At 41.9% G+C, this 25,092-nt stretch overlaps 1 protein-coding gene across 9 annotated transcripts in view; it reads right to left on the reverse strand.

Annotated features, from left to right (window-relative positions):
- Positions 1 to 3,264: 3,264 nt before the first annotated feature.
- EML4 (EMAP like 4) overlaps positions 3,265 to 25,092 on the reverse strand; it is a 161,713-nt gene continuing 139,885 nt past the window's right edge. For all 9 annotated transcript variants that reach the window (XM_030311215.1, XM_030311216.1, XM_030311213.1 and 6 more), the window contains 6 exons: positions 21,968 to 22,056; positions 20,539 to 20,636; positions 10,258 to 10,345; positions 9,649 to 9,747; positions 6,906 to 7,036; positions 3,265 to 6,045 (listed from right to left, as the gene is read on the reverse strand). In XM_030311215.1, the coding sequence (XP_030167075.1) occupies positions 5,572 to 6,045; positions 6,906 to 7,036; positions 9,649 to 9,747; positions 10,258 to 10,345; positions 20,539 to 20,636; positions 21,968 to 22,056 (979 nt within the window). In that variant the 3' untranslated portion in view covers positions 3,265 to 5,571. The remainder of the gene's footprint in view (positions 6,046 to 6,905; positions 7,037 to 9,648; positions 9,748 to 10,257; positions 10,346 to 20,538; positions 20,637 to 21,967; positions 22,057 to 25,092) is intronic.

A 25,092-nucleotide genomic window follows, 5' to 3' on the forward strand; every position in this document is an offset into this window, starting at 1 on the left:
TCACGTTTCAGATCATATACTGTTTATAGCATGCAGTTAAGTTTTCTAACTTGGGGGGAAGCCGACTTGGCTATATACGAATCCTAGACTATCCCACCTTTCTTGGTTACGTGCGCCGCGAGGGCAGGGCCGGGTCAGTCTGGCCGTCGGATTCCCTGCTGATCCCGGCACAGCTCCTTGCACGAGGCAGGTGGTGACCAACACCTGGTGCGTGGACGACTCCTTCGGATGTGGTGCCACACACACGTCCCAGGTAGCCCGCTGGCTACCACTTGGAAGGTGCTGGCGGCAGAGGACGTTTTTATCGCAGGGAGACGAGTCTATAGAATCAAGAGGACCCGCCTTGTCCAGACACCCGACTCAGGTTAACTGAACTAGTGTTCGGCGGTTGACATGGTAAGAGAATGCCGGCTTCTGGTTTCCCTGCTCCCAACCAGGTTTCCAAGTCAGCCCGGCCCGGTGTTGGCTAACTGGGCGTCACTGTGCGAGGCAGGCTCCGAGGACCTTTCCCGAGCGCTGTGGCCCGGTGGCTGTGTGAACATCCAGAATGAAGCGGGAAGATCAGGTATGAAGGCTTGGCTTTTTACTGAAAGGTTATTTTTCCCACCTGGGACCATTTCTTCTGGTACCCTCTGTGTTTGCCGTTCCTGTTGTGAGATCTGGGGAAAGTAAACTGTGCCAGGAGTTGAAATCTGCCTCTGGAGCCGGTTTTGTGTCATCCCACTAAGATGTTTGGCCATCAGCACCGTGATTATGCGTATTCATCTCTGTGTCGATGGGCGGCTCCCTAGGAAGATCTATTTTCAGGACCACATGTTTACATTGCTGAGGGACAGGAGGTGCAAGATCAAAGCCCCGTGGCCGAGCAGCCGAGCGGGACCTGCCGTGGGATGGGGAATGGGGACAGAGTCGAGAATGCACTTGGCTAATGACAGAAGTTGCTACGCTCCTTTTTGGGTGTAATGGAAATTGCCCAAAGGTTGGAAAATGAGGGAGCAGCGTCGCCACACAAACAGGTTTAAACTGAACACTAGGGACGGAGGACACATGTGCCTGACTCTGGCCAAAGGCGGCAGGAAGAGCAGGCAGTTGCCGGCTGCAGGTGCAGCTGCAGGATGGTGTAAGGGCCTGGAAGCTTCTCTGCCCTGCGCTCTGGTTACAGGGGCGGCGGGAGAGGGCACCTGTGCATGAGAAGGGTCCCTTCACCTTTGTGACTCTCTTCGCAGCCCTGTGCTGTCTTCTCCGGGTCTGATTGCTTCCTGTGGTTTTTCCTTCTGCTGCTCGAAATGCTTGCTATTCGTTTAACCTAGTTCATCCTTTGTATTAACGGCGACTAAATGGTCACTCTGGAGGCCGGAGGACCTGGCTTCCAGCCTTGGCTCAGCCACCTGCTAGTAGTGTGACCTGACTTCTCTGTTCCTCAAGTTGCCTTGTGTGTAGAATGGAGAGAATGGAGTTTAGGATTGTTGGAAGAACTGAATGAGTTAACACACGGAAAGCACGTGTCATCTGAGGTGCCAGCTGTTACCGTGGAACAGCAATTAGGTATGTGGCGGGACCGGATTTTAGCCACGGAGCATTTGTTTTTTGTTTTTGCCCGTTTCCTGTTTTCGTCCTCTGAGATACAGAAGTAGCACCAGGAAGTTTTTTCTGCCATATTTCAGGATTGGTTAAAAACCACCACCACAAAAACGTGTTCGGTTCAGTAAGCCACGGTCTCCCGAGGATGTCACCCAGGGATGCAGAAGTGAAACAAGCTGACGTTTCCAGAGACGGTGAGACTTTTTTCCGTTTGGGATTCTCTTTATTCTTTTGCCTTCTTTATATCAGAGCATTAAGGGTTATCGTAGGGATTTAGTAACGCACGTAGAGTAGAAATTCAGGTTTTCTTTGGAATAGGTGAACCGGTTAGCACAGAAAGTGTAACATTATGTATGACCCCGTGAAGAGAGCAGGAGCTGCCTCTTTACAAAGAGTTACATCTGTGTTTTTGGGAAAAATGCCTGAGACCTTTCTGTGGTCGAGGACTCCAGTCCTGGGCGTCCCAGGCCAAGGCGGCTTCTCCAGCAGGGACAGGCTTCCGTGCTGGCGACAGACGGGCAGCGGCTTCCCCCACTCACTCCCGCAGCCAAGTCGGAGATGGACACAGGCTCCCAACCTAGGCTGTTTCCCTAGCCCCTTGGCCGATTCTCCCAAGATTTACCCTCCTTCTCTCCTCCTCCCTCCCTGTTCCTAAAGCATGTCTGTCTCCTAGTTTGAGTAGCAGAGGCGCAAGCTTTGAGGTTACAAAACATGAAGTCCTGGCCGGTATCGAAGTCTGGGAACACGGGCCACTTCCCAGTCTCCCAGCTCTTCTCCTCGCCCGCAGGGAACACTCCCGGCACGTGAGGGCCAGGGTGATGGGACCTCGCTGGGCCACACAGGTGCCCCGCCGGCAGCTCTCCTTGCCCCAAGTCCTACGTGTCTGCTCTTCAGGCCTGTCAAGAACAGAAACGTGTTCTTGAACTCTGTTTCAGTGCCAGCTCTAAGCTGGAAACCTAATTCCTTCTAGAAGTTATACCAGCACCTCGGTGTGCTCAGAATCCAATGCATCATCATTTCCCCCTTTGGGATCCCCTTATGTGATTGAGAGGAAAAAATCACATTGTTCAGTGAGTTTGCTCAGATGTGTCAGCCCTTCTGTCTCCGAATCGGTAAGTAATCCCTACCCCACAGTAGCCCCTCAGGGGTTCGTGTCTGTGGGCGGTTGCGAACACAAGATTCAGGGTCAGCGCGGATGAATGAGGGAACGATGAAAACCCCATCATCTCCGTGCCTTTAAAATGGAGGACGGTATGGAATGCTCCCGATCTGACTTTTCAGAGAGAAAAAGTCGTAGCAGCCAGCGTATGGTTGTGGCATACAGAGGCTCTGGGTCCCTGCACAACACAGGGGGACCGGTGACAGCCGGGGCCGCGGCGCCCTCCCGAGCGCGAGGCCTTCACAAGGGCTGAAGCGGGGCGGCGGTGATGGGAGTCCGTCCGGCAGGTAGCCAGGATCACCAGGGTTATCCGGTGTTAAATGTGAGAAAGCGTAGTCGTGAAATAAATGAAAATGAAGCTACTCGCCTGTTCAGTGGGAGCATAAATGAGAAGGAATTTCCTCTAACATAACGAGATGGGAGTTCGTTCCCACCAGGATGGTTGTGTCCACAAGCGGTGGTCAGCTGATGGCTGGACAGCGTGGAGACGAGCAGCACAAGCAAAGAAGAGTCAAGACACAGGAAACATTTTGATTATTTTATTTCATAATCTTCAAAATCTTCTGCCATGAGACAGGAATGCATGATAGAAATGGCTCAACATCTTCACATGAAACACTTGGATTCATTTTCATTCACAAGTTTTTCTAAAAACATCTACAAGTTCATAATCCCACCCACCTGCAACCATTATCACAGATTTAATTGACCATTAAACAGTAGTTGCCAGCAAGAGAGCTGGAACGCTTCTGCGCATTAGTAGTGTCTTTTGAAACTACCACCCAAGAGTATCACCGTCATAAATCTCATTGTACACAGCAACCGCAACGGTGACTGGTGTCCCAGGCACACTCCCTGCTGATCGGAGAGAGCTGTATCTCCCAGGTAAAGAAATGCTTTTTCTTCTAGAACTACTTGTTCATCTCAGTATTTTTCTTGCAGGGAAGGAGCACATGCTGATCTTGATGATTCAGTTACGCTAATAGGCAAGTATATATGCCTGGCATTTATTGATGCTCTCTGATAATTATGTACAGAACATACTGAAAAGTGGATTGCTTGGAATCTAGGTCTCTTCTTTTGAAGAGAACTCCTTTGAGGTTTTTTTTTTGAACTGTAAACAAAAGGAAAGAGATATACGTGGACATATACCTATACACATAGAGATATACACTGAGTATTTTCAATGTGGTGTATATCTTCTATAGATACACACAGAGTGTCTACACTCACCCCTTCACACATACCCACACCCTTACATACAGCATGTGAATATAAATGTTGTGAGTGTCCTTGGGAGTTCACTGGAGTTTGTATATTAATTACCAAATGGTGATGAAATACCTGATTTGTATTACTCCTGAGAAGATACTAGAAGGGAATGACAGTTCTGATGCACTTTGGAATGGCACAATCACGTAAACACTTGCATACTTATACTTAAGACTTCTGAACTCATTCAAAGTTTCTAAACATGGTCTAACAAAAAAAAAAAAACAACAAAAAACAAAAGAACAATTCAGCAAGTTAAAAAATAAAACAGTATTTTATAATCAATGTATAAACAAATATATAGGAAATGCGTATTTGTCAGTAATTATTTTTATAGTAGGAAACATGTACTTAAGAAAAACATAGTTATCTGACAAAACTTAAAACAAAAACAAAACAAAACCCCCCTACTATCCAATGCATAACACACGCGTTGCCCATGACAGCAGAGGGCAGCCGCGTCAGAACTGCAAGGCCTTGCAGCAACTCTACCAGAGAAAAATGAGCATATGTAGCAAGTCTGTTAAGTATGCAGTTTATAAAAAATGACTGTGACTGTTATATTTCTATAAAAAAGAATTTGTAATTTGCTGAGTGTCTTATCCCTCAATGTAATCTGTATAAAAGTTACAATAAAACCAATGAATTTCAAGCACCGATTCAAACTTACTGTATTTGTATTTCTCCTGTTATGAAAGAGACAAATTATGAGGAAGGCTAAGTTCAAATTAGCCAAGTAATTATTACAGTTTTATAGGCATGCGGTTTTTTCTTCCATTCATGTGGATGCCAAACATTACAAAATGTTTCGGCCAGTAAAGGAATCCTTGGAGGAACCCATTATTTCTGAGAATTAATGGTTTAATATACATTAAAAGCTCTTTAACAAACCACTGCTTTCTTAGTTTTCAGATACAACAGGTCTGCACACAAGAAATCAAGGGACTGTTCCTCATCACGACTTAGAAAGGCAGCATCTGGACGCCTACCGCTAGTGGAAGCAAACGGCGCTAGGACTCAAGGCAACACCATCGCTTGTGGCAAGACTGAAGTTTTAACTAAAAAATTTCCACTAGACAATTGGGGTGGGAGGATAGCTCAGTAAGAGAGCGTTTTTTTCTTCCTGATTTCTTTTTCTGCATCAGGGAAAAAAAAGTAGCACGGTCTGAGCCAGTAGATGAGTAACAGTGTTTGTGATGCCTCTGGTTGTTCCTGAAGAAGACTTGTTCAGATAACAAGGGGTTGATTTCAAATCCATACAACTGCTGTTTTTGTTTCCAGTATTTACATCACACCACTTACATACATGGTCATTTCTGAGACATTAATGTTTCTGTCTCTCTTGCTATTAAGAGTTTGGTTAATTTTCAACACACACCAAACAACCGTCATGGTCGGCTGCATTTGAGACTGAAGGTAAGACCACTGAAAACAGATCGTGTGGAAACGCAAATCGCAATCAGTAGTGATCTGCGTCGCTTCCCAGCCTGTTATCTGAACTCTGTCACAAGATCACATGCAGCTGAAGGAGGAGAGCGAATCGCGCTGAAGCCCTGGTGTTAAGACAGGGGTGGGGGGCCTTGCCGGTCCTCGGTAAGAACAGATTCACTCTGCTCCTTGCTTATCTCACTGGACGGGTCCTCAAAAATAGGCTCACCGAGGTCCTCGCTGCCCCCTTCACTCTGTTCCTCGATGTGGTCTTCGCTGGGCTCCATGGTCTGTTCCAGGCTGTTCTCCAGAAGTGTGGGAGAATTGCTTATTCTACTTTCGTCTTCAGCTGCCTCATTTAAGGGCTGGGAAGGAGGCGGTGTGGGAGTATCAGACTGCATGACACTTTCAATGGAAGAGAGGGGGGCTTTGGTCAGAGTACCATCGGCTACGATCTCATTTTGAGGCAAAGATAACTTTTCTACAAGTTTCCACTGGATGATGCTCATGTCTTTTCCACCAGTTGAAATCAGGTGACTGTCACTGTGTGTAAAACTGACATTGGTGACATGGCTGCTGTGGGCGCTGTACTTGTGACTGGGAGCCTGTGTGAAACAAATCAGACCAGAAAATTAGCCTCATTCTTTACATGCCTCCTTACAGCAATGAAAGGGACTAGGTAAGGGAAGTAATTCAGTTTCTGAAACAGTAATTCAGACCAAAGCCACAGTCATCAAATCTGAGGAACAGGACTAGCAGCAATTTCCTTTCAATACCTACTTATACGGGAGAAACAAAACAGAATAACTGGACACACATCCATACTGTCAGACCATATATTTTAAAAAATAACGGTCTGTCTCTTCTGGATATCAGTTTGGTATACTTACCAGACATTAGCAGCTTTTCCGCTGAGATGGCTAAGGGAGAACTTACTAGGCGGGCAGGACTGTAGTTGATTTAGAAAAATGGCCCCACTGGTCTTATGTATTTATTTTTAATATTTTTTTATTGGAGAGGGGCAGAGGGAGAGAGAAATATCTTAAGCAGGGTCCATGCTCAGCATGGAGCCCAACACAGGGCTCGATCCCATTACCCTGGGATTGTGACCTGAGCCAAAATCATGAGCTGGGATGTTCAACCGACTAAGCCACCCGGGCACCCTGACCCCGTAGCTTTATGATGGTGATCATATGTGTAACAAAGTGTGTTAGTAGGTTTAGGAGACATTAAACCAGTTAAAAAATTATTTAAAAAGCAGATGATAAACAATAATAAAACACCAGCTTGACCTTAAAAGGAGCAGGGCCTGCCTGGACACTTACAAGGGGCACTGTTGTCCCTCTGTGCACCTCAGCAGCACGGGTAGTAATGAGTAACTCTGCACATATCTTCTCATCACTGACACAAAATTAGCCTGCAACAAAAGGCCCTACAACACTAGTTTTCATTATATTGATTTTACCTTTGCTTTGGAGCAGGGATATTGAAACAGATGGACTTTGCAGAAGTCGTCAGCAACAGCGATCACCTTCCTGTTGTGGGATCGCACCAGTGCATTGATATCTGTCCCATCGGATCCTTCTGGCCAGACACCTTTGATACGGAAACACAGTGGTGGAGGAAAATTAGTCTAAAATATAACTGTGATACTACATAGGCTTATTTAATTTTAGAATCTTACTTTCATCTGTGTTCAAACTCTTAGCTGCTAACATTTTCCTTACAAATTTCTTAGTAGTGCAATACCTCTTTTAAAGGATGAAGTTTTACCCGAAATCTAATAATAAAATTAAACCAAAAATAGCCTCAAAATGGAAAATGTAAAGACACAAAAGTACTCACTAGTAACCAGCAGGTGGCACTCATTTGTTTTAGTTTAACTCACCTCTGCAAATAAGCTCTTCCTTTCTAAAGTTTCTAGTTGGAGGGGAAATTCTCAGTTGTGTGGTGAGGTACGGAAAGAAAGCCATAGCATTAGTTCTTCCAAGGAGACTCTGGGGAAACTGTGTAAAATGCACACACTCCTTCTCTGCTGTTCCCTTCAGGTGGACACTTGAAGAGAACCTCGAAGAGTCTACCATGCTGCCCCACAGAATTTTCCTATAACTATGATTTATGTCCAGAGACATTACAAATTTAATTATTCTGAATCATTATGAGGCACTGGTGATCATGTCAATGTAATTAGCACAAAACTCTATTAGACTAGATGGAACTTATGGAATGTATAAGGGCTGAGATGCTGGCCTCCTATGGTTCAGTGCTATTCTAAAGAACAAATAAGTTTTCGGTAAATTTGCTGAGTCAAAACACTTTTTTTATTTAAAAAAAAAAGTTTTTTAATGTTTATTTTTGAGACAGAGACAGAGCATGAGCGGAGGAGGGGCAGAGAGAGAGGGAGACACAGAATCCAAAGCAGGCTCCAGGCTCTGAGCTGTCAGCACAGAGCCCGACGTGAGGCTCAAACTCACAAGCCGTGAGATCATGACCTGAGCCACCCAGGTGCCCCTAAAACACTTCTTAACTGACACCTCTTACTAAGTAAATGAGTATTGTTTCATTAGAATAACAAGGTACGGGGGTGCCTGAGTGCCTCAGTCAGTTAAATGACCGACTTCAGCTCAGGTCATGGTCTCGCGGCTCGTGAGTTTGAGCCCCGCGTCGGGCTCTGTGCTGACAGCTCAGGGTCTGGAGCCTGCTTCAGATTCTGTGACTCTGTCTCTTCCCCTGCCCCACTTGTGCTCTGTCTCTCTCAAAAATAAATGAACATTAAAAAAAATTTTTTTTTAAATAACTAGGTAAATTACCAGCCATTGGCTACTGCTTCAGTTTCACCCAGAGTAATGAAACTGTATGTGGACTAGTCCGGATTATTTTTTAAATTTCTCGCTAGTCTAGGCACTCTCCTCCATCTCTATAGCAGTTGTGTTTACTTTTTTTGAGAGAGAGCACGCAAGTGGAGGGACCAAGGGGGTGGGGGTGGGGGGAGAGAATCCCAAGCAGGCTCCATGCCCAGCTCGGAGACTGACATGGGGCTTGATCTCATGACCCTGGGATCATGACCTGAGCTGAAACTGAGAGGCGGATGCTTAACCAACTGAGCCACCTGGGTGCCCCTGCACTCCAAATTTTATCTTTAAATAATATCTACTAAAAATGCCTTTATACTTCAAATGGTGGGGGGACACCTGGACATTCATATGCAAAAGAGTAAGAACTGCTAACAAGGATGTGGGGAAACAGAACCCTCGTACATCACTGGTGGGAATGTAAATGGTGCAGCCGCTTCAGGAAAACAGTCTGGCATTCTCCAAAAGGTTAAACACAAGGTTACCATTTGACCCTTGAATCCCACTCCTAGATATATACTCCAGGGAAACGAAGACATGCCGATACGAAAGCTTGCACATGCTTGTTTGCAGCAGCATTATTTACAACAGCTGAAAAGCAGAAACAACTCAAGAGTCCATCAACTGATAAATGGACAAGCAAAATGTGCATGCATATTGCATGCAACGGGATATTGTTCAGCCATAAAACAAAGTGCTCATACAGGTTACAATGTGGATGAAACCTGAAAATGGTCTATAGCAAAGAAACCTGTTTCAATGCGTCACACATCGTGTGACTGCATTTATACGAATTACTGAATAGGCAGAGGTCATTAGAGAAAAAGCAGATGAGTGGCTGCTGGGGGCAGAGGAAGGGGGAGAGGTGGGGAGTGATTGCCAATGGGTAGAGGGTTTCTTTCTGGGGTGAGGAAAATGTTCTACAAGCAGACAGTGCTGATGGCCACACAACTCTGAATATCCTAAAACCACTGTACTGTATACTTTAAATAGATGAATTATGTAGCATGTGAATCATAGCTCAATAAAGCTACTTTAAAAATTTACAAATTTAAAAAATTCAGTTTTTACTTGGAGGAAAAACATGGGAAGACAATCTGTGCTATTATTGTAAATTTTTTTTCCTTTTAATTGTCTTTCATATTTATTGAGGACCAAAAGTCTGCTGGACTCTGCAGAGAACACACTTCACAATGGTTCAATCGTAATACACTTAATTTCTCTGAGTCTGGCATCAGTAGCGACAACACTGAAGAACATATGCAGACTACTTTTCACTTAGCAATTTAACCAAGTAAGTATTATACATAAAAACCCCACAAACTACCTTTTCCTCATCAGGTGTCATGTTCTTACCAAAGACTTGAAAGCCTAGGACGCAGGTATATGTCGTCCAATCGATGTCCTTACAATCTGATCGATTCCTGATTAGTTTGCAGCCACTTGGAATGTCCCCTTTAAATTTAGAAACAGGAAGTATAATCATAGTGCCTGTGTACAAATGTATCTGAAAGTGCATCTTGATTCAAACTAGCCACGTTTACTTGTATTTATAATCCACACACTGAAAAACATTAAGACACATTTAAAAAGGAAAAGAAAGTGCTCACTTTACCGTTCATAGAACCACAAACTTGTTCCCCACTGAAATTGTTCTTGCTTCTTTAAGAAGCGTAAATGCCTATCCATTATACTCTTTCCTGTCTCCAGGAAAAGTTGTTAAATACAAAACTGTGTGAGAGCAGCAATCTCCCTGAGTAATTTCTTAAGGCTACATATCTACATATTTAAATTAATTAATTCATTACTTTCTGGGAGAAGTGAACCACATTTGAGAGTCTCATTCCTTAGCTCAGAGTAACATGTGCTTTGTCGAATCAGAGAGGCCAGCACGCACTCTCTGCACAGCCTGTTCATCTGTGCCCGACAGACCCATCTCAGCCATATCTAGTCGTTCATACTTACAGTACAATATCTCATAGTCTCCTGAGTTAGACATTATATATTTATTGTCTGGGGACCAGTCAAGGTGTGTGATATAGCTGGAATGTCCCTAGAGAAAAACAGAGCGACGATTAGGAAAGCATTCAGTGTTTTGAAGAAGTCGTTTAATAGTCAGCCAATACTTTCTCTGTGTAGCCATTCATCTGGAATTCCTAAAGTACAGAGAGGAGTATCAGAGCCTCTAGAACTGAACAGGGCTCACAACAGGTCTTTAGTTCTTTCTCACCATCTCTCACTGGCAACTGAAGAGGCAGGTATTTAAGAGTCTCATGCTCGGGGCGCCTGGGTGGCGCAGTCGGTTAAGCGTCCGACTTCAGCCAGGTCACGATCTCGCGGTCCGTGAGTTCGAGCCCCGCGTCGGGCTCTGGGCTGATGGCTCAGAGCCTGGAGCCTGTTTCCGACTCTGTGACTCCCTCTCTCTCTGCCCCTCCCCCGTTCATGCTCTGTCTCTCTCTGTCCCAAAAATAAATAAACGTTGGAAAAAAAAAAAAAAAAAAAAGAGTCTCATGCTCTACTGACTGAGCTAGCCGGGCGCCCCAAGAGGCAGGTATTTAAAGATGCCAGTGATACATGAAGAGTTGTGACGGAACTCTGGAAGACAGAGATCTCACCACAGTGGAAACATGTGGAAACACTTGGAACTTGGGAATATGCTGTTGGCCTTTCCACGCAGATAGCAGCCACAAGCACCGACTACTTGTGTCAGACTTCCAAGAATGAGGAGTCTCTTAAACTTGTGCCTTAAAGGATACTTCACAGATAAACATATCCTCACGCCTTATTTCAAGTCACTGGTGTCCCCATTTAGAGGGACTTCATTTATGAGAATGAAGTAATGGTTCCAGGAGCTGCTGCTTAGTATCCACGGTACACCCCAGAGGCTGGGGAATATGGCACACGTATATGGGCGTATGGAGGGTTCCTAGAAAAACTCTCAAAGAGTATTTCTGGGGAAAACTCACCCAACATGTACTCCTTCAGAACAAGTGGGTCCAATCTAACTCCTTAAGCAGTGATTTTTTTTTTTTTTTAATTTATTCATTCTGAGAAAGTGAGCTTGGGGAGAGGGGCAGAGAGAGGAGAGAAAAGATCCCAAGCAAGCTCTGTACTGTGCTGTCAGCACAGAGTGTGATGTGGGGCTCGAACCCCTGAACCATGAGATCGTGACCTGAGCCAGAATCAAGAGTCAGATGCTTAACTGACCGAGCCACCCAGGTGCCCCAAGACCGTGATCTTTTTCTGCTCTGGTTTTACTAACACTGTGGGAATTAAGACAAAAAAACTACTAAATGCTGTATTTTGTTGGCTTCCTATGTAAGCATCTGATGATTTCTAAGATAAATCACACACAGGTCTTAACGGTTTGCCAAAGTCAATGGAGACTCAAAAGCACTTTTATCTCCTACCATCTGTGGTAAAACATATTTAATTTCTATTGTACTTTTGGAATTACTAGCTTTCTGCACCCATGATTTTATTTTTTAAGTTAAAAAATCCAAAATAACTTAGGCACAGCTTTTAATGTTTCACACAAAACATTCTAATTACTCCATTATCCTCCTGAAGTCTAACGACACCTGCCTGGAGCTAAGATCTCCTTCACAGTGCTGTATGGCAAGTATACATATTTATACATTTAAATGAATTTAAATTATGGGAATTTGAGAACTGTGAAGCTCCTGAACTCACCAGAGACGAGGAGGTATACTGGAAAACAGGTTTGGAATCACTTGCTAAGCACAACGCAGATCTACCAACTTAACAAGAAATCAATTTTCAGAGCCCGAAAGACCCATGTGGTTACTGGATATTTTCTGAATATGGCAGAAGGATGGGGTTCACACAAATCCTCTTCCTGGCGCACACGAGTCTGATGGCACTGGTCTCTGGTGTCAGGAGAAGCCATGCTTCTCAGATAAGAAAACTACATGAAGGACTGATCTCACTAGATTACCCAGGCAAAGTGCAGTCCCCCAAGAAGCATTCACATTAACGTAGAAGTGTTTAAAAATATCATCTGCATCTCTGTGAAAATGCTTTAATAACATTATTTAGAAGAGCATCAATATAATAACATTATTTAGAAGAGCATCAACTGGGTGGCTCAGTTGGGTGAGGGTCCAACTTCGACTCAGGTCATGATCTCATAATCTGTGGGTTCAAGCTCCATGTCAGGTTTTGTGATGGCAGTGCAGAGCCTGCTTCAGATTCTCAGTCTCCCTCTCTCTCTGCCCCCCGCCCCCACCACTTGCGCTCACACGCTCTAACATAAAAAAAAAAAAGAAAAAAGCATTGTATGTATACATAATATTTAAGTAGCTCCATCCGTATTGGACACATAACATATTTAGAAGGTCAGTATAAAGTATTCTCAAAAAGGACTCCTGAGTAGCAAAAGTACCCAAATAAAGGAAAGACCCTGGGGAAGTTATCAATTCATACCAGAAAAACAAAGTGAGTATTTTCTCCCTCATATGGATTCCAATAAATAAAGAAAAGATTAAATGCAACTGTTTGGCATCTGTAATGTTACCTTCCCATACGCCACCTCAGAGTGTCCTTGCCCCACCCAACTCATAGGCCATGGAAGGTACAGGCACAGCTTGGGGGAGGGTAGCTTCAAATACCACCCCAAGGGCGCACACACAGTTGGGAGCAAATCTAGTACACTTGTGGGGTGCCTGGGAGGCTCAGCTGGTTCAGCGTCTGACTCTGCACTGGAGTCTGCATGGAGCCTGCTTAGGAAGATCCCTCCTCCCCTACTCGCTCTCAAAAAAATAAATTTTTTTTTTTCTTTTACTATACTTCCTTGAAAAGAAACAGTAAAGTATTTTCTAAGCTGGAATTTTCATTACTGCTATTAAATAATCACAGTAATAATCACAAGTGATGGAACCCAAGACGACTACTCTGAAAAAAATCAGAGATATTTTAGCTACATCTTTGTCAACGAGAAGACCATCTACATCAGTGGCTTGCAACCCTGGCTATATATTAAAAATTATATGGGGAGTTTTTAAAAAAAGTTCCAAGGCCTAGAGTTAGGGATCTCACCTTTTCCTTGTAAGTAGGTACCAGGCATGACTCCCCCTTATCATCTAGAGCAGTGCTAACGGAACTTTCTGTAGTAATGAAAACGTGTGGACATACACGGTCCAGTGCAGCAGCAACTAGCCACCTGTGGCTTCTGAGTACTTGAAATATGGCTAGTGCTCCCAGGGAAATGAATTGTATTTAATTTCATGAATGGAAAGTTGTAGTTAGTAGCTGTGATATTGGAAAATGCAGAGAACAGTCCATTCTTACCCTACTGATATGAAATATCTCTTATCTAGTAAATTTCGATACAAACAGATACCTGTTTCTGAACTTTCTTTTCTGCTCCATTAGTCTGCCTATCTCCAGTCAACTGTTAATAGTTTTGTGGTATGTGGAAAATTTCAGATCAACTTTAAAACCATTTTATCAAGCTCATAAATAACATGTTGAAAATTTAAATAAGGGGGTGCCTGAGTGGCTCTGTCAGTTAAGTGTCTGACTCTTGATTTGGGCTCAGGTCATGATCTCACAGTTCAGGAGTTCGAGCCCCATGTCAGGCTCTGCACTAAGAGTGTGGAACCTGCTTGGGATTCTCCCCCTCCCTCTCTCTCTGACCTTCCCCAGCTTGTGCTTTCTCTCTCTCAAAATAAACAAACTTAAAAAAATATTTAGGACTGCATCAAATTTAGACAATAATTTGTAGAGAACAGCTATTTTTATCAAATCTTTTGATCCAGAAACATGTTGTAACTATTTTTTCAGCCATGTTTCCTGTGCTTTACTTTGCTAGGTTTATTCTCAAAGCATCTACAGTTCTGGTTGCTATTGCAAACAGGATTTTTCCCCCATCAAAGTTCTGATGTACTTTTGCTGGTTTGAGGGAAAATTATTATTACTATTTTAGTTTTATTTATTTAATTAGTCTCTACACCCCATATAGGGATTGAACTCAAAGACCCCAAGATCAATAGTTGCATGCTCTTCTGACTGAGCCAGCCAAGAGCCCTGAGCGAAAGTTATTCTTTATAGAATAGGCTGCTAGCTCCTATACAATCCAATTCTGCCACCCTTTTGTTAAGAGCCCACCTAAAACACTGGATTTCCCAATTTCTTTTGCAGCTAGAGGTGGTGCAGAAATCACTGAGTGGGGCTTCTAGGGAAACTTTAAGAGAACTGATGTACGAGGAGCAGTGTCTTTTCCCTTTGCTCTGATCCTCTCCTCCTGGAACTAGATCTGATGACTGGAGAATGGCAGAATACAAAGAAAGGAAGATCCTATGTCCCTGATGACTTTTGTTTAAATAGTAACACATCCCTCATTTTGTTACTGCAATATATCCTGTTACACGAACACTGAATCCTAATCCCATACTGGATTAGTTTCTTGGAGATTTTTTTTTAATGTTCATTTATTTAGAGAGGGAGAGAGTATGAGTGGGGGAGGGGCAGAGAGAGGGGAGGGGTGACAGACAGAAATCCAAGCAGGGTCCGCGCTGTCAGCATAGAGCATGATGTGTGGCTTGATCTCATGAACCATGAGATCATGAGCCGAAATCAACAGGACGCTTAACCAACTGAGCCACCCAGGTGCCCCGTTTTCTTGGAGATTTCTAAGCAGACTGTTAAAGACTGTTTTATGCTTCTCTTTTTGATGTATATTTTCAATTACCAAAATCCTGGCAAAAAGGACCTTACTTTTACCAGCATTTCTTTCCTATCAGGACAGACGTTGTAATAGTACACCACTGCACCTTCAATATATTACATTTTCTTTTTTTTTCCCAAGGTTTTTTATTTATTTTTGGGACAGAGAGAGACAGAGCATGAACGGGGGAGGGGCAGAGAGAGAGGGAGACACAGAATCGGAAACAGTCTCCAGGCTCTGAGCCATCAGCCCAGAGCCTGACGCGGGGCTCGAACTCACGGACCGCGAGATCGTGACCTGGCTGAAGTCGGACGCTTAACCGACTGCGCCACCCAGGCGCCCCAATATATTACATTTTCTACGCTAAGGTCTCAGAATGTGTTAAATCCTTTTACCAAGAATTGGAGTCAAAGACAACGCCAGTGTGCTGGCACTCAGGGGCAGAATAAAAGCATCTTAATCCCTGGGGGCCTGGGTGGCTCAGTCGGTTAAGTGCCTGTCTTTGGCTCAGGTCATGATCTTGCGATTCATGACCGCGAGCCCCATGTCAGGCTCTCTGCTGTCAATGCAGAGCCTGCTTCAGATCCTCTGTCTCCCTCACTCTGCTCCTTCTCCAGCCTCTCTCTCTCAAATAGAAATAAACATAAATAAAATTTAGAAAATTTTCAAAAAAAGAAAAAAGAGGCATCATAAAAAAAAGCATCCCACTGCAAACAGAGTAGAAACTTTAGGTTGGTCAGAACACTTAAACTCTTTCAAGGAAAATACACAATTATCCACAATTAGAAAACTATTTTTGAACTTTCATAGATTCATATTAAATGCTGAAAGACACCCTTATGTAACACCCGGGGTTGTCTCATCTAGTTACTGAGAACAATGCTGCTGCTGATGGCACCCAACACTGAGCAGAGAACATTCTATGCACAGGGCATACACGGTCAACTCTCAATCTTCCAGGAGCCTGCAGGAGGACGCCCACTTAGCAGATGAGCAAGTCCAGGAGGCAAAGAGAGGTTACATAACTTTTCTGAAGTCACTATTATGAGAAACAATTGGTGGAGCCAAAGTTTAAGCCCAGGTCAGAGACGTCTGGACCAAATGAAACACAGCATTTAAATCATGCTTATCTTTTACTCATTTCTCTAACAGTGAAGATGAGCAGAAAGTAATTTAAAAGTAGCATTTCAGAAAAAGAATTTATAAGTAAGGACTTTTTCAGTACATTTTCAAAATAGCAGAGGAAAAGCTGAGGTAAAGAAACATTGTATGGAAAGCAACAAAACTATAAAACCTCACAATCCTCAAAGGTATTTCAGATAACCAACCAGCAGTCTTCAAATTCTTCTAAGCTATAAAATCAAGAGAAGCCCCATATACAAAGCAAAGAAAATCAGATCCATACTAGCCCGGCCCAGCCCCACCCCCAAACCCTGGGGCTTTGCAGAAATTAAAAAGAGCTTCTGAATCCAAAGCCTTTTTATAAACTTTTCCATAGCAGCAGTTACAAAATCAAACTGCTTATACAGTGAATATATGATATAACCATGAACCCCTGAATCCCACAGGTTAGTCAGACCACTTTTTCTAGTCTGTATTAAACACTAAGAAGATGGATGCTTTCACGGGAAGTAAAGAAAGACAAAAGGTCATTCTAAATTATACGATCTGAGTGAGAGGCACAAAATGCCACAGATCTGGTCAAGTAGGCCCAGGGTGTGTGCTAGAGGGGATGTGGAGAACCCAAGGGCAGCAGGAAGATGGTGCGCTCCCAGGGGCAAACGCGGGAAGTGAGATGGCAGACAGGCCACAGAAGAGAAAATGAAAGGCTGCCACACAGAAACAGTATGGAGGGATGACTCCATTCCTTTTTTTTTTTTTTTTTTTAATGTTTATTTTTGAAAGAGCAGGGAAGAGAGCAAGCGTGGGGAAGAGGCAGAGAGAGGGGGGACAGAGGATCCGAAGTGGGCCCTACGCTGACAGCAGAGAGCCCGGTGTGGGGCTTGAACCGTGAGATCAAGACCTGAGCCAAAGTGGGACGCTTAACTGACTGAACCACCCCAGAGCCCCAGGATGACTCCATTCTATGTCTCTTCCTCTCTATCCCTCAGCCAGCCCAGAGAGGTCAGGCTCATGGAGAGAAGATCATTTCTTGGAAGATCACTAGGGTTCCTTCAAAGAGAAGTTCCAAGACCACATGTGTAGAAACAAACTTGAGGCGTTTGAGGGGGAATATCTGCTACATAACAGCATGTAAATTTCAATGAAATGGAAGAATAAATTTTGTGTGTTTATGGAAACTACAGTGGGAATTAAACTTTAGAAATGACATCAAATAAGTCAAGGCAGAAAAGAGCAAAGAAACAAGAGCCCTAATAGGTCCAAGGCCAGCAAGTCTAGAGTACAACCTGACCACGCGTATGAATCTGTCCACAGCAAGTGCTGTGCAGGTGGTGGCGGCAGGGTGGTCAGCACGTAAACAGAGCCGCAGAGGCAAATGTGGACAGTACCACCTAAGGTCTAGGGTAGAGGGACCTGAACCAGGACCACTTCCAGGGGAAGCTACTGACCTACTGGGGATCGAGGTGCCAGGCTTGCTCACTTCCTCATGATACTCTGGTTACACATGCAATTTTTGTCTAAAGGGAAGTACTGGCTGGAGGATGTGCATGTCCTGTTCCCTTGGCATTTATAGATCTTATTTTAAATGAATAAACTAGCATTCTGATTACGAGTTGGTTTCCTGAGGCCTGCTTATGGAGAGGAAAGCTGGTTGGCCAGAGGAAACTAGGATTCAGTCCCTTATCAGTTATAGCTCTTGTAAATTGGTATTTTACACAGGAGAACCTGTGTGATATAAGTCCATGTCTCTAAAAGGGTCTTGTTTTGTTTTTTTAGCTTATTACAGTGAGCAAGGCCTTGGCCTGTCACAACCTTGTCAAGCAAGCCACCGATGAGGGACTCACACATCATCAGTTAGCTGCCTTTTACTGAGACATGCTCCTTGGTGTTCTTGGTACCAGTCATCTTCTCATCTGACATTTCCACAAAAAGTGATGCCATCAAGAGGGACAGGCTCCAACTGCTTGCTTAAATTCATTAGAGAGACATTCTCTAAAAATTCTAAATAAATAGGCTTCTGCAGCTATGCTGGTTACTTAAAATATTGACTAGTAATAGGAAAATATTGGAATTGAAATAGAAAACAGCATTTGTATCTGCAACCGTGAATAGTTCCTAATCTTCACAACAATCCTATATAGTAGGAACTATTAAAATGTCCAATTTTAAGATAATAAAATCAAGATTTAAAGAAGTTAACTAACTGGCCTAAAGTCAAATCTATGACCGGCAAAACCAGCATTAGCTCGGTTCTGTCTGTCCTCTACCCTAACAGACACCAGATAAAAGCGGTCAACATGAAACTGTAACACCAGCTGGTGGAAGCAGACAGCAAGGAGAAGTGACAGCTGGAAGCAAAGTACAAAACACAAGATAATTAGAAAAGCAGAATAGCTGAGCCTCTCATTACAGGCTCAAACAGCACTATCAACTTTAACAGTTCCGAAGGAGATCTCAAAATAATATTTTCAAATGCTTTCAAGATAAAAGCTGCTTAACTGGAGAAGGCTAAGTCTCATGCAATTGAGACATTTCTCAACACTCTCAAGGTCATTCTCAGGACAATGAGACAAATACTGAAAAACCCGAGGCATTATCATTACAGTGGAAAGTCTGCCGTACTAAGAGAGGAGAAGAGGGCTCCGGCCCCAAGTTTGCCACCATGTCAAGATGCAACCAAGGCCAAGTCCTTTATCTTTTCTGAAACTCAGTCTCTTTATCAGTAAAATGAGGGCTGAGCCAAGTGTGTGCTACAAGGCTGCCTGGAAAATTTTATGATTCCACCATTAAATTATAATTGATATACTCTGTTTACTAAGACATGGACTTTTTTAAAAGGTTGAGGTAAAAAATAATTAAAAACTTGGTGCCTGGTGGGGTAAACCTCAGTAACCGAAAATTCCTTTCAGCGGAGCATTTCACTTACTCATGTGGTGCAAAGAGGCATTACTGTACTATTCCACATCACGAAGATAATAAATCAATTAAAAGAGATTTTAATAGATTACTGGGTAATGATTCATAATTGTTGTCAAGGCAAAAAAAATAATTTTGGATAAATTCTAAAACTTTGAGGTTGCTTGTAGACTGTTTATAGGCTGGTTTTAGGTGCACATACACAAAATAAATAAACAAGCCTCTTCTCTGACTAGTAAATGGGTTTTGCTCATGTACATGCTTCTAAAAACAAATTCTTTTATTTCTCTCCCTAAAACTATTTTGGATCTGTGCTGCCACTAATCACTAATTCATCAGTTTTCTAGCCCTAATTTCCTAACACACACACCATGCTACCTCATTTTCTATAAAAATAATAGTTACCACATACTGAGTAACCTATTATTTGCCAAGCACTATTTGAAATACTTCATATGTATTAACTTATTTTAATCCAGTGAAGTAGAAAACTGCTATTATCCTCATTTTTATAGATGAGAAAATTGAAACAGAAGGTTTAAGTAACTTGCCCAAGGTCACACTAGCTTGTAAGTGGTGAAATAAGAATTCAAATTCAGGTAGTTTGATCCCAAACATGTGCCCTTGACACTATAGTATACTACCTGCCTTTCTTATCCTGCCCTCAGCTCAAATGTATACTTTTTGAAGAAACAAAAATCTCATATTCCTGGTGTCCAGAACATTTCTTAAATTAGCAGAACACTGTCAATAAGGTAAGTACTCAGTATGTCCACAGAATTAAATCGAATCTTTACCTTACAATGATAACCTACTCAATCAGGACAACAAATTGAAGGAAATATGCTTCTGTTAACTCTCTTAATAAATTACTTTCAGTGGTAAGAGAGGTGACACAGGAAACTGCAGGGTGTTGGGGGTGGGCAAGAATGTGGGACACCGGGATTAAAAGTGAGATTACCCTTTCATTTCTGACTTACTCCATTTTCAAGAAGTGTTATTATTCTAAGGGTTTCCTATGGACACAGCTGTGGTTTAAGAAATTGCCTTAAATCGAGTCAAAAAGAAGTATTAAACTCCCATCAAAAGGAGAAATTTTTTTTTTTTTTTTTTTGAGATGGGGGCGGGGAGGGCTGGGAGAGAGAGAGAGAGAAATTGAACATGCAAGCAAAGGAGGGGGCAGAGGGAGAGGGGGAGAATCTTAAGCATGTTCCATGCTCAGCACAGAGCCCAACACGGAGCTCGATCTCATTACTGAGATCATGACCTGAGATGAAATCAAGAGTTGGATGCTTAACCGACTGAGCCAGGAACCCCAAAAGAAGAAGTATTTCTAAAGCACACAGGAAACTGCAGTATTTTGCTGTCAAGTAATCTTCATTTTCACAGAGTGAGATTAAAGTTTAAAGCAGTGAAAGATAGAAAATAATGGAAACATCAATGTAAACATTTAACTTTTTAACAGAAGTAAAATTTTCCAGCAATTTTCCAGCTTAGTTTATTTTACTTCAACCACTTACAGTGCACTTTCCATATCTGCTATATTTTCTTCCATTTTCTGAGACTACATAGAGGTAAATGAAGTTGTCATGAGATCCTACAGCCAGGAGGGTGCCATCTAGAATGAGACAGGAAAAAGTGTTAACTAGAGAAATGTACTGATGGATTCATTTGCTGCTACTTTATTGGACCTGTATTAAATGCTATTTTAAAAATGTTGCTAAATCTCATGAATTTAACTGGTATTTGGTATTTGATGAATAAATCCTTCCATCACTAAGCGCACTTGAACAACAGTCAAATTTTCAGAGAACTCACAGGCCCTGGACCCTAGCCTCATCTTCTTCTAGGTAGCTACAATATGGCCCCAGGAAGGTTAACCTGTCTTATGGATCTAGGTACCCAGTACTCACAAGCCGAGGGTACAATTGCTCATTTCAGTGGAGCATACATGACTTCTCTAACTATAGTCTCTTGGGAATGGACTATATTCTCTTCTTTCATGGTCTCTTCTATTGTTCTTACCACTTAACAGATGGTCAATAAAGTCTAACTGACCTTTGGATTTTTAACTACTACACTTGCAGTAATTTGTTAGTAGAGACTAAAAAACCAAACAGAATACCTTTTCTGCCTTAAGATAACTTGCCAGGCTTATAGCTTGAAGCAAATACTTTTCCTTCCACGTTCAACTCAGAGAACAGTATTCTGTGGTTCCTTTGAAACAACTTAGAAGCAATCAAAAAAATCCTTTGGATCCCACACTGATCCAACAACTACTGGAACAGATTTTCAAATATAAGCAAAAGTCACTCACACTAACTCCAGGGAAGAATATGAATCAAAACCATATTAATAATGGGGAAAAGGAATTGGACTACTGTGAGAACATAATTAACATTTTGAATAAGGTGTAAAGAATTATTCAAATAAGGCTAAATGAATTTATCAAATTCTTATAATGAGCTGAGTATTTTATCTAAGTAACAAAACCAATCATTACTATGTAGCCAGTAATAATGTAACTAGATTTTAAAGAACCTGAATAGGTTCTATCACAGTGTATTTTGAACATTACTATAATTTCTATTTTCTTACATATAAAAAAAGGTTGCTAAATAGATGTAACAGTCAGTCTAATACCTATCCAAAATTCTAAGTATGTGTGTAATTCCCCTAAAATGGGATTTGACTGTACTATATTCTGCTTTCAATTGCAAAAGCAGTTGTAACAGTTTGTTCTAAATTTGCTTGATGATTTATAATGTTGTTTAACTTTAGAAGTTCTTTTGCAGTCTCCTGCAGAATTTAATCTGATACTGGGGGAAACATATTCAATACTTAACAAGTCTAGAGAGTAGGAAAAAAAATAGTTAGTTTTATTGGAAGTGAAAAAATGCACTTTCAGAGAAATGCTGTGAATGCCAGGATGGGGGTCAATCTGCCTACCTACTGAGTAGCGCATCACAGAGAGCTGTTCATTCCCATCTGTGTGGATAGAAACTAGATCTCTGGTTTCTGCATCCAGAACAAACCACCTATTAAGAAGTAAAAATCAAAATTTTCTTCAGATGTCAGCACTTAAAGAAAAAAAAATTGCTTTTTTCCCTTTTAAAAAACTTTAACGAATTTTAACAATGCCCTGAAGTATGACATGATGACATGTGTCCTTCTAATGAAGGATGAACTCATTTGCAGAGTATTGCTAAATACAATATAAATATGTGGGCCTAGGCATGTTCTCATTTCTATTTAGGTATTCATTGAATGCCAACTGTGTCTCTTTGCTAGGCACCATCTAACCACAAAGTTAAGATGACAGGATTAATTTTTTTCAAGATTATACTCGAGATGGGGAAGAAGAAAAGAGCCAATTGAAACAAAGAACAATTAAGTGCCAATCTCAGTGATGGTGACCATATACAACAGAGGAACTCACAGAATGGAAGTGAATGATAGAGGACACAGAAAAACCTTTAGGAAGGATGTAGGATTGGTTGAGCTGAATGCTGCGGGAAAGAGGTACAGGCAGTTCAAGCAGGAAGAGTGACAGCTGCACAGCTATGGAGATGGGAAGGAGCACAGACAGTATGAAGGTGGGAGGGGAAGGCAGAGGGCCATTCATTTGGTGTGATTTCAAATGAATCACCAGGGGGCGCTCTGACCTTCCAATACCTTCATACATGCACACAGCTCAATTCTTTCAAAAATAGTTTTTCATTCACATTTACAGGAAAAGTCAAAATGTAAAAGCTTTTTGGAGGTTAAATAATGACTTAAATTCCACTATATAATAAATGACTTATCAAACCTTTCTCTAAGAGCACTTGAAGGAGGGGGATGTGTTTCAGAAAAGCATGGCAAGATATGAGGTATAAAGCAAAGACTGGGAACTAAGGACAGACAACTAGAGACTGGGTAAGTGAGAGGAGGGCAGGGTACAGACAGCACACACAGCTAGTTGGAGGAATTTAGAGTTGGGCATTGCCTGGCTCATATCAGTCACTAAATACATATATGGAGAATGAATAAACAAGTATAACATAACTCTTGAACATGACAAAAGACAAGTTTTAGCAAGGAAAAAAGCAACAAGTTTTGTTTTTAAGATGGAAAAATTCACCACTAAAATCAGCCAATATAGAAATCATAATGACAGTTCCTTACAATTTTGAAGTCTTAAAACTAAAACCTGGAAAGAGACCATTTCCCCTTCAGATAAAAGAAATACATTTTTTTAAATATGAAATTTATTGTCAAATTGGTTTCCATACAACACCCAGGGCTCATCCCAACAGGTGCCCTCCTCAATGCCCATCACCCACCCCCCATCAACCCTCAGTTTTATTCTCAGTTTTTAAGAGTCTCTTATGGTTTGGCTCTCTCCCTCTCTAACTTTGAGTGCGTTTGAGTAGCTTGTGAACTAAGGGTGCAAGCTTCTAGGTAGCTAGCCTAATTTATAAGTTTGGATAAGAGAAATAGCTTCTATTTATGAATACTTATGGCCAAAATTAGGAAACTGACTCTGAAGCTCTATGCTGCAAGTTTGCTGATCATTTCCATTTCAAAAGGTGTGTAACTTTACTGCAACTAGACAGTACCCACAGATTATAGGTTTCTTCTGAGAATGTAATTCATTAATCAATTTTTTAAAAAGACTGATTTAGTTATTGAGAGAGAGAGAGAAGAGAAAGAAAGAACACGCTTACGCACAAGCAGGAGAGGGGCATAGAGAGAGAGAGAGGGAGAGAGAGAGAGAATCCCAAGCAGGCTCCACACTGTCAGCAAGGAAGGAGCCCAATGTGGGACTTGAACTCACGAACCATGAGATCATGGCCTGAGCTGAAATCAAGAGTAGGATGTTTAACTGACTGAGCCACCCAGGCGCCCCCTCATTAATCAATTTTTATAGCTACCACCGTGAAACTCATCTGAGCCAAGAAATGCCAAAGGTGAAGCCAAGTGAATTGCCTTTTCAGAGTAAGGGCACAAAATATTCCAACTCAGACTGAGCAGACAGACCTAAAGAACAATGAGATGACAACACTACACTGTAGGTATCAGGTTTCAAGTTTTTAATGAGTTTATGGAAACTTTATTATACTTTCTCAGGCATTTGAAAAATTGCCATTCTTTATTTGGAGAGCCCCAACTACTGTTTTAAGACTGTTTCCAAGTCAGTTTAAACTTCCTAGGAAAACTGCAAATAATTTTCTCTTTTTGTAATTCCCTTAAAAGGTAGTGAAAACAAAACAAAACAAAAACAAAAACCCAGAATGTCTGTTGGTGTAAGATGTAGAAACCTAAAGCTCTGCGTTGTTTACTGATTAGAGATGGTAGCGATCCAAAATAAAATAAAAACCCTGCCTACGTTTTCTATTTCTTTAATTATATACCAAAAGTTAATTAATCTGCTTTAGGCAAGTAATTCAACAACTTTGCTATAGAAAGAATCCAACTTCCAATAGGACCTTAGCAATAATTTTAAAGCTCTTACCCTTTCCATTACATGAATTATGTTCTAGCTTTCAGAAAAGACTTTTGGGCCCAGGACCTCTGTTTCTAATAAATGTACACAGAAGATGAGAAATTCTATAGCGAAGGGAATTTTCAAGAAATATTTACGTTTTCACTGTGCTGAACTGTATGTATTTTTATTCCAGTACGGAATATATACACTGGAACCAAGCTTCTGCTTTAAGATAATTTGGAATCATTATTGGGACTTTTACGTCCTGTAGGACCTAATGGATCCTTCTAAATGTATCACAGACTGGAAATCTTTGGTCATACACTTAATCTGACTTGTGGTCAAGTACCAAAATGTAGTACCATCATTTATCTTTTTAAAAAGATACTATATTGATGTCTTTAGTGGCAAGAAAAGAATCAAGATTTTAGAGATGGACAGTATCGTATTTTAAAATCCCTAAATGAATATATACGTTCCTAATAAGAGTTAAAAAAATATTCATGCTCATATAAAGTGTGTCCTCTGGGTGGCAGGTTTGTAACCCACCCCCCCATGCCCTGCGCTGTCCCCCTCCTTCTTTATGATCTTCTACTTATAAGAA

This window comes from Lynx canadensis, chromosome A3, assembly GCF_007474595.2.
Source record: "Lynx canadensis isolate LIC74 chromosome A3, mLynCan4.pri.v2, whole genome shotgun sequence".
Lineage (NCBI taxonomy): Eukaryota > Metazoa > Chordata > Mammalia > Carnivora > Felidae > Lynx > Lynx canadensis.